Raw genomic sequence first — 9,605 nt, 5'->3', positions numbered from 1 at the left:
TGGAAAACATAAGTGATGTTTACAGGGAAACGGTGTGTCAGTCTCCTAGCACTGTATGTGAGGATGCTTCACAGATCTTCAACACAGTAGGTCCTTCAACCAGTGGAAGCTGTGAACTCCCACACGATTTCAATGAGACCTTTCTCAGGAATATTTGTTTATTTTATCTAAAATTGCAAGGGCAGCTCCTTCTCCCTGCTTCAACAATCCAGATTGTTGTGGAGGAGATACAAAATGTGCATGAGTTAGGACAGGATTTCACTAGAAGTAAACTTCATTCACTTTTAAAAGATGACATGGGTCTAACAGATGATGCAGTCGCTAAAATCTGTGATTGCGTTAAAGATTCAGATCTATTCTCTGCCTGCCATCGGGGGCCACTAAGAACAACTTATTCACGAACCCAGACCTTCAAAAAAATGTTCAAGTACATTGAGCCTAAAAAACTATCATTAGGGATTGATGAAAACAACACACAGAGGTATGCTTACTACATTCCACTGAAGCAAACATTACACACCCTTTTAGAATCTGAGTTGTGGAAGAATACAGTGACCCAGCAATATACCACAGACTCACAGGAGTTTAGTGACATACATGATGGACAAATCTTTAAGTCAAACAAATTCTTTATTGAAAATCCAGGTTGCCTGAAGCTAATTTTGTACCAGGATGCTTTTGAAATAGCCAATCCTCTTGGTTCGGCTAAGAAAAAACATAAAGTCCTAGCTGTCTATCTTTCTGTGGCAAATTTGCCTGCTTATGCGCGATCAAATACTGATCACATGTCCCTTGTTTTGTTGTGTGGAGAGAAGGACTTAAAACAGTTTGGGTATGCTAAACTTTTCTCAGAGATGTTGGAGGATTTGAAAGATTTGGAAGAGAATGGAATATGTTTGGACTTTAAAACTGTGAAAGCAGCACTGTATTGCATCGCAGGTGATAATCTTGGATCACACAGCATTGGGGGGTTTACCGAAAACTTTAGTCGTTCAAACTATTTTTGTCGATACTGTGAAGTCACACGAAGTGACTTTCAAAATAATGATCCCAATGTCTGTGGTCCACAGCATACGCCTGAAGCTTACGACTCAGCTGTAAATGATCTCACATCTGAAGACGGGAAGGTTGACAAAGGCATAAAGGTAAATTCTGTATTCAATGCTTTAAAATCTTTTCATGTTTGCCAGCCTGGTCTCCCACCGTGCTTAGGTCATGACATATTTGAGGGCATTTTATCCTATGATGTATCACTGTACTTGAAATATTTCATCAAGAAAAAGAAGTGGTTTACTTATACACTTCTGAATCGGCGAATCACCCAGTTCAACTACAAAGGTTCTGATGCACTCACAAAACCATGCACTGTCAATGATGGGTCTAAGCTTTCTGGCCAAGCCATACAGAATTGGAATTTTTTGAGGTTGCTGCCTGTTTTAATTGGTGACAAAGTGCAAAGTCCTGAAGATGAGGTGTGGCAGTTAACTCTACAGCTTAAAGATATAGTTGATCTGATTTGTGCACAAAGAATTTCTATGTCACAAGTAGCATATCTTGAAATCGTAATCCAAGAATATCTGGAATCAAGGAAGTGTTTGTTCCCAGAGTGTACATTAAAACCAAAGCATCATTATTTGCGACACTATCCAGCACTTCTTTTAAAGTTTGGCCCCCTAATACGACTATGGACAATGCGATTCGAAAGCAAGCACAGCTACTTTAAGAGATGTGCCAGGCATCTGAAAAACTTCAAAAATGTATGCCTTACTTTGTCTGAGAGACACCAGATGTTTCAGGCATATGTTTTAGTTGGACCAGGAAACTGTCAACCTCTGCATGTCAAAGACAGCTGTACATTTCACGTTGATCTTTACAGCGAGAAAATTAAAGAAGCCATGAGCGAGTTTGACTTCTCAGAAAACAACACTTGTGTTTCCACAGACATACAGTACAAAGGAACAATATATAAGAAGGGCAATTTTCTTGTGTCCAAAAATGATGAGACTATGGAGTTTGGAGAGCTTCTCATTATTTTAATCAAAAATGATACAGAGGTGTATTTTGTCATGGCTGTACACAACGCTGACTATCATTCTGAGTACCATCTCTACTCTGTGAAAAAAGATTGTGCAATGTTGCTTTGTCTTAAAATCAGTGACTTGGTAGATTTTTATCCTTTAACATCCTACGTTGTTAGTGGACACCAAGTCATTCCACTGAAGCACAGCATCTTCTCCAAATAAACTTGATCTTGAGCACTGGTGGGAAAAAAAGGCAAAAACATTTCATAATGCATGTGATTTTTCTCATTGTACCAGCAATGACCGACTGGGAGATAACATTTTTGCGCCGTGCCATCAATGAGGTCTTACCTGACCTAGCTGAGGCGTCAAAAGACATTTTGGAGGAGACCTTGCAGTCCCTTGGTATCGAGACAAGTGATGATTTTCAGTTCCTTGAGGAAAGTGACTTGTTGACGGCTTTGAGACCCATTCAAGCCAGAAAAGTCATTGCTGCTTGGAAGTTGAAAGTTAAGTATTCAGCATTGGCTGCAGTTAGTGCTAATAGAAAAACAAAACCATTCTCATAATGTTTGTCTTCTCTATCTCACTCTCTGTGTCTCTTTCCTTTTCTGCAGGCCAAACTGATGACAGTATCAGCACATCTTGTCTCTCACCAGCACCTCCACCATCCTTGGAGTCTGCCTCACCCAGAAGTTTGTCTTCATCATCTTCCAGCAGCTGCCAAAGCCCTGGTGTTGACTGGGTGGATACATACCAAGTTCCATGGGACAAATTCCCAGAAGAACTAATTCAAGCTCTAGAGAGGGGAAAACGGCCAAGCCCTCGTCTAAGAAGGGAGATGGTTCGCATCATTGTTTCTGATATGATGCGAAGAAATTCTTCAGTGAGTAAGAGAAACTCAACTGATATTGCCAAAAAGATGGTGGCAAAGTATCCAAAATCTTTGCAAGATATTATAGACGGAGATGTCATAGGCCCAGGTTACCACTCTCTTGTGAAACAACTGCAAAATAGAATAGAGAACGTGAAGAGACCGACAACACCAAAAATAAGAAAAAGAAAGACTTGCACAGAGGATTGTGACACAGATGAGGTCCCTCCACAACAAAGAGCAGCAACCCAGGACACGTATGGATGCATCAAGTGGAATGTAAAATTCTTGCCACTTGGAGAGACCCTGGAGAGCCAGCAAGATAAGCAAGAAAAACTGCGGTGGATGTCTCAGCAAACTAATGCTAATCAGGAGGAGGCCAAACAATTAATGAAGCTAACCTTCTACACACAGCGCAAACAAGTTAACGAGGGGAAAAATATAAAAGACCTGCTGCAGGAATGGCCCTATTGGTTCAGTGAACTTGGCATGGATGTGCACTTCAAAGAACTTACAGGAATAGCACTTAAAGAAACGTTCTTAAAAAATGTGGACCTGAAGGGGAAGCGGCTTCTAAACTTCATGAGTACAGTTTGTATGAGCAAAAACAAAAAGTTCTTGCTGGCTGCAACCAAGGTGAAAATGTTGAGAGGTGCTGAGCTGAGTGGCTGCTCTGAAGATGTGAAAGAAATGGTCCTGCTGCTGATGGCCTATTTCGATGAAAGAGAAGAAATTATGTTGTCTAATGTGGAGGACACCTGTCTGGCAAGGGAAGTCCAGACAGACAAGCTCCCCTTAACTCCTACTATCATTGTCTGTGGTAAGTTAACTTTTGATCAGTGTGTTTCTTTTTATGTCTAGATGATTTCTACTTGATTTTGTTGTTGTGAACAGTATAAATTGTGAGAATGTGTGTTGAATGTGAGGGTCTGTTTTGAAAGGGCGAGTGTGTTTGAGAGAAAAAATATACTTGTTTGTCTATGTGTGTCTGTAAGTCTGTCTGTGCCCGAAAATGTTTCAGGAGCACAATCATTTGTTTCACCTAATGTTTTGTGTGATTTCTTTCTCATTTTTTTCCTTTATTTTTTAGGGCAGTCCTGCTTTACTGCCACACGATTCATGCTCTGTATTGACAGAACGATTGTTCAGGAGAACATCCCCTCCTTTATGTCATCATTGGTTATGATGTTCGGAAGCTACTACAACTTCAACATCCATTATCCAGCCAGGCTGGCATCTACCCTGGAGTTCCTGCAGAGGTAATATTTTCTCTGAGAAAAAAAAGAAAAGAAAAGAAAAAAAGTTGTTTAATGTACAGTAGTTTCTATTGTCGTTCTGGAAGTTACTTTATCATTAATCCATGTCTCTGTTTTCTGCTGTTTTCCAAGATGCTTTTTTTCCATAAATCCTGAGAAGGGCACGAAAGTAGAAAAGACCGGCACCTCCCGTCTACACGTGAACCCCAGAGTCCTCACATTGATCCAAGATCTTTCAGATCATGAGTGGCGGGACATCTGAATATGTTCTCAAGTAAGTCTTAGTAGTAGTTAAACGTGTGGTCCCTAAGTCAGTCATACAGACATACAACCACATTAAAAATGTACATAAATATAAATGAACCAGAAATCTGTAAGCTGAAGCTTTAGCAAAGTTGAGGTTAGCGTTGATGCCCCAGTCGCTAATAATTTTTTTCTTTTTGTTGTTTAATTTTTAAGCTTTAACAGTGATTGAAATTTGTTTGAAGTTGTGTTAAATGTTGTGTTTGTGAGCTTATGGGTATCTGTGTCTGTGTTTTTGAACCTGTGTGTGTATCTGAGAGTCAGTGTATGTTTGTGTAGGACTGAGTCTTAGTGCATTCATGGCATCGTTGTGCTTTTCTTCTCTTTTCAAATATGCTTTTCTTCCATCAATACAGAGAGCACAGAAGTGGAGTAGAACAGCAGATCCTGTTTACAGTGGAACCCCAGAGTCCACAACTTGATGCAGTTAAGGTTTCTAACTATTGCTTAGTTCTGTAAGCTTTCATTGTATATGTTATAGATGGAAATCTGATTTAGACCTGTTAGAATTTTGACAATCTGGTTGCACTTTGTTTTTTATGTTTATAGAATTATTTGAAATTATTATTATTTTCTCAAGAGGAAAAGGAAGAGAAATGCTTTGTTCCTTAGTTTAAAATTAAAGCAAGGAAATTGTCAAAGTGAAAATGTTTTGCTCTTTGAAGTAATAAAATCTTGAAATTATGAGTTGGTATTGCAGTTTTTTTTTTTGGTCTAATTACTTGAGGGTATAGTTCTTTTCACATTTCTTGTGAAAAAAATAAAGAAAGTGCAGTTGTCACAATAAAATGTAGAAATGGTCAAAAACATTTCTTTAGGTGGCTTAAATTTTTAAGTAGCAGTAAACATTACAAGTAAAAACCTTTGTTTGAGGTCCTTCAGAGTTCGTGTTTGGGTCCAAATTCAGTTATGGATGTAGATGTTTATTTTGCAACAAAACATTGCTTTTAATAATACAAAATATATTACATGCAACACAACCTTTTATGAAAATAAGCAAGAAAAATTGGTGAAATTACAATCTTATTATGAGGCTTTTACAGTTTAACAATGCCTTGCATCTGAAGTTTTGTTGTGCGTTTGAATGGGATTGTATGTGAAATAACCAATAAGCACATGTAAATTTTACAGAAGAAGATGGCTTTAATAACAGCATGGTCATTCCAATTTGGCTGAAAAGGGATGTTCAATTTACAAAATCAGGATGTATTTTAAAAATATTATTTTGTAATTGGCAACAGTTTTAAATTGATAAATTTACAGTTTGTTTTGTAACGTGGTTTACACTCTGCTGTATTTTTTACAATATTATTCTGGCAACCACAGCTGCCAGATTTATTCCGTAAAAACAACAAGTTTTTTTTTTACAGTGCAGGATATGGTCAACTTTCATAAAACAAACAAAAACGCTGATTCATGACGAACAAATATTAGCCAGCCAGCTAACATTTATCCGACGCTAGCTAGCTGGCTAGCAGGACAAATAAACAAACTTGGGGGGGCGGGGGGGGCAACAGCGTTTCACCTCCACCTCTCCAGCCCACATCACAAACAAATAACTTAGCTTTCCCCTTTGCAAGTTTTTCTTGATCAGTTTTCTTTTCCTTCCGTTTTTCCGCACCGCTGGGATAAGTCCATTTTGATGCCATTATGGTGTCTGTTTGTTTTTAATCCTCTCGCTAACGGGAACGAATGGTAGCTATCAATCATTCAGATCATACCTGTTGGCGTCGCCGGCCCGCTACGTCACAACCTGCGTGACAGTGCGGCAAGCCCCCAGAGTCCAAGATGGCGTCCCATTCCTTTCAATGAAGTTGCTCACCCAGCGCATGGCTCCCAAAAACCTTTTGACTTCCACATTGATGGGATAATAGAGCATGCGCAGTTGTGTCAGTGTGGAGATCGTCACTGACAGACGTGCGCGCTCACGAACAGTACAAAATTCAACATGGAAATGAATGTATTTTTTACGGAACAACTGACGATTGTTGTTTCAAAATTGTATCAATAATAATGATTATTATTATTATTATTATTATTATTATTATTATTATTATTATTATATTAATAAAATAGTATTATTATAATAATATACTATTATTTGTGTATTAAACAAGTGAGCAATGTGCCACTGAATAATAAATGATAATTCTTTGAAGCAACTCTCTATGGACCATAACAGCACTGCCACACATATTTTTTTAAATTAATAACCTCTTTGGAAAGCAGACAAAGTAATAAAATGATTGGTCTATTTATTTCATCAGAACTAAAAAAAATAAAAAATAAAAACTCAACGATCTTGAAAGTTCCTCCCTTTCTCTTGCACCTGTCGATGTGTGTAGCTAACACAAATTTGCAAATATTTTGTCGTCCTCATGGAATTAAACAGTATACCATGTTAATTTATCAGTGAGTGCTCTCTCTTTTCATGCAATTCATCACTCTTAACATGTAATGCTGAATCATGAAAGCTATGGAGCAAAAAATAATAATTACATAAACCACGAGTGAAATAAAATGTGTCATTCATTCAATAAAGATTTCATTCATTCATTCATTCATCTTCTATACCCGCTTATTCCTATTCAGGGTCACGGGGGTCTGCTGGAGCCTATCCCAGCTGTCTTAGGGCGAAGGCAGGGTGACACCCTGGACAAGTCGCCAGTTCATCGCAGGGCCACATAGAGACAAACAACCATTCACACTCACATGCACACCTACGGACAATTTAGAACGTTCAATTGACCTCACATGCATGTTTTTGGAGTGTGGGAGGAAGCCGGAGAACCCGGAGAGAACCCACGCAGACACAGGGAGAACATGCAAACTTCACACAGAAAGGTCCCAGGTCCTGGCCCCGGAATCGAACCCACGACCTTCTTGCTGTGAGGCGGCAGCGCTTTTATTTCATTTAACAAAGCATATCATTATTTCATCATGCATTTAATTGTTTTGTGGTCCTGTGTTTTAGTGCTTCATAATTGTATTCTGTTGTCAAATTTGCCCATCAAAGTCAGATTAGTAATCCTGTACATCAGTTTAAGGAAAACCAATTCTAGGTAATGGATTGCAGATCTTGTAGTGACCTGTTACAATGGAAAGAAATGTATACATAATAAGTACGTCTGTGTGCCCGATATTTTAGCTAGCACTAAACTTTCTGCACAACTGTCTGCATTGTGTTTAAGTTTAAATTAGTTAAATATGTTTGCATACCCAATTTTAAGTAAAATTACACAAAAAAAAATATTGTACATTTATTTTTGGAATGTTTTGCTTTTTACAGCTTTCCTTTTGGGGACAGAAAAAGGTTGCACAAATGGGTGGAAAATGTGAGAAGAAAAAACTGGACACCCAATGACAACTCCAGGCTGTGTGCTCTTCACTTTGAGGAGAAATCTTTCATTTTGCGTGGTGAGAGAAAGTGCCTAACTTCAACAGCTGTCCCAACCATTTTTAGTTTCTTCAAATCAGGTAAGAGCATGTCTACCAAACAAAAGGTAAGTGAGTCACACACACACCCACACACACACACGTGATTTTGATCAAATCTTTGACCACACATATTCTAAAAAATGTAAAGAGGTGTCAGAGATCTTGGAAGAAGACAGTTTTTTCGTGATTCAGGAACCATGTGACAGCCATACTGTGTCTGATGTAGATGTAGAGGTCACAAATGATGTACAGATCACCAATGATGAAGAGGTCACAAATGATGAAGAGGTCAGAGCAACAATGAAGGGATTTTACATTGACTGTTCAGTTAACATGTTCAATGTTAAAATATTCACATGAAAAAAACTTGAAAATCACTACGGCAGACGTAAAAAAAAATTTGTAAGAAAGTGTTGAAAGTTATCTTGAAATCATTTATGAGGATACTCATTATAATATTGATGAAGTGTTATTTCATGTTTTGTTGGCTGTTTCAAGGGTTTATTTAGTTTGTTGTGACACAATCTAAGGTTCAATTTGTAAAGAAATAAAAGTTCTTGTGAAAAAAGATAGTGGTCAAAGTGAAACTAGTGTTATTTGTGTTTGTGTTTTTTGTATTCGTGTCTGGATTTGTCCTGTTCGTTTCTGGTCTGTGTTTGTGTTCCCACTCTTGGTCTGCACCTTGTCGTGGTGAGTGGGCTTTTAACTAAGACAGGCCAATTATATATATTGTGTGAAGCCAGCAAAACAGTCATTATTATGAGAATTATAACTGAAGCACACTAAATAATACACCATCAGTCACATTTTGCTTTTCTGTTATTAATCTAATGTGTGTTATGTCAAGCCTCCACAGTGGCGTGCTGCAGTCAGGATGAGACGAACAAGGTGAATGGATGGACGGATTGATGAGCCCAGCGAGCCTCCACCATCCACAGACAAGCCAGTCCCATTTTCCACCCAGAAGGATGTCTCTTCCATCTATCTTTGCCTGCCAGGGAAATGCAACCAAACATAGTAATTACAGATGGTGTTGTCTCTGTTAAAGTGACACATGAAAAAAAAAAAAAAAAAAAAAACAATCGAACAGATTTTCTTCATTCTTCCAATGAGTTTCGCAAACAAACATGGAGTTTTCCCTGGATCATACAAATACGTTTGTAGATTATATAAAGAAAATTATAAAACACATTTTTTGCGGTTTTATATTAAAGCAGATAGTCAAACGTAAATGTAGCGTGGTAATGTTGCGAAGACACATTTATTTTTGTTTTTCTTTGTTTCTTTAGAAGCTTTTATTTTGGTTTTCTGTGGAAGCACAACAGACAACACACATGTTAACGTCCGCTACTACGGTTCGCTCCATATAGGTCTCACGAGCCACTTGAGAGACTTCCTCTCGAGCGTTATCTACTGTTTACATTTCAAAACACAGATCCATACCCGACTTCGACTTGAACTTATTAATCATGTCGTTTCCCACATTCAATCTTACTCGTATACGTTTAAATATTCACATTTCTACTGAATAAACATCCCATAACGTTAAACGAACACTAACGTAACCGAGCGTCAACCCTGCCTCCTGGTAACCTAGCAACGGGCTAGCCGTTGTTTCCTCTTCGCTAGGTAATCACTCAGAGACGACACATTCAAAACGTAAATTTAACTCACATACCCTCGATCTCAGACTTCAATTACGAAACAGCCACA

The 9,605-nt window shown here is 38.2% G+C and overlaps 1 protein-coding gene across 2 annotated transcripts; it reads left to right on the top strand.

The window, feature by feature from the left end:
* Positions 1 to 2,250: 2,250 nt before the first annotated feature.
* LOC142896486 (uncharacterized) lies at positions 2,251 to 5,069 on the top strand. Of its 2 annotated transcripts, none has more exons than XM_076038185.1 (5): positions 2,251 to 2,535; positions 2,661 to 3,715; positions 3,986 to 4,154; positions 4,284 to 4,425; positions 4,811 to 5,069. In XM_076038185.1, the coding sequence occupies exons 1-4, from the start codon at positions 2,291 to 2,293 to the stop codon at positions 4,411 to 4,413; spliced, it is 1,599 nt and encodes a 532-aa protein (XP_075894300.1). In that variant the 5' UTR covers positions 2,251 to 2,290; the 3' UTR covers positions 4,414 to 4,425; positions 4,811 to 5,069. The 2 variants fall into 2 exon arrangements, with proteins under 2 accessions (XP_075894300.1, XP_075894299.1); XM_076038184.1 differs by having other exon boundaries at positions 2,251 to 2,699; positions 2,751 to 3,715; positions 4,811 to 5,067.
* Positions 5,070 to 9,605: the final 4,536 nt, after the last annotated feature.

The sequence above is a fragment of the Nelusetta ayraudi genome, unplaced genomic scaffold (genome assembly GCF_046127955.1).
Source record: "Nelusetta ayraudi isolate G7.1 ecotype Tasmania unplaced genomic scaffold, CSIRO-AGI_Nayr_v1 ptg000053l, whole genome shotgun sequence".
Lineage (NCBI taxonomy): Eukaryota > Metazoa > Chordata > Actinopteri > Tetraodontiformes > Monacanthidae > Nelusetta > Nelusetta ayraudi.
This window is presented reverse-complemented; position numbering and strand designations above follow the sequence as displayed.

Excerpts from the sequence above, each read along its gene's own strand:
- LOC142896486 (XM_076038185.1), top strand. The coding sequence starts at position 2,291 with ATGCATGTGATTTTTCTCATTGTACCAGCAATGACCGACTGGGAGATA. Across the intron at positions 2,536-2,660 it reads GCTTGGAAGTTGAAAGTTAA|CACATCTTGTCTCTCACCAG; the intron begins GTATTCAGCATT and ends TGACAGTATCAG. Across the intron at positions 3,716-3,985 it reads TCCTACTATCATTGTCTGTG|GGCAGTCCTGCTTTACTGCC; the intron begins GTAAGTTAACTT and ends TTTATTTTTTAG.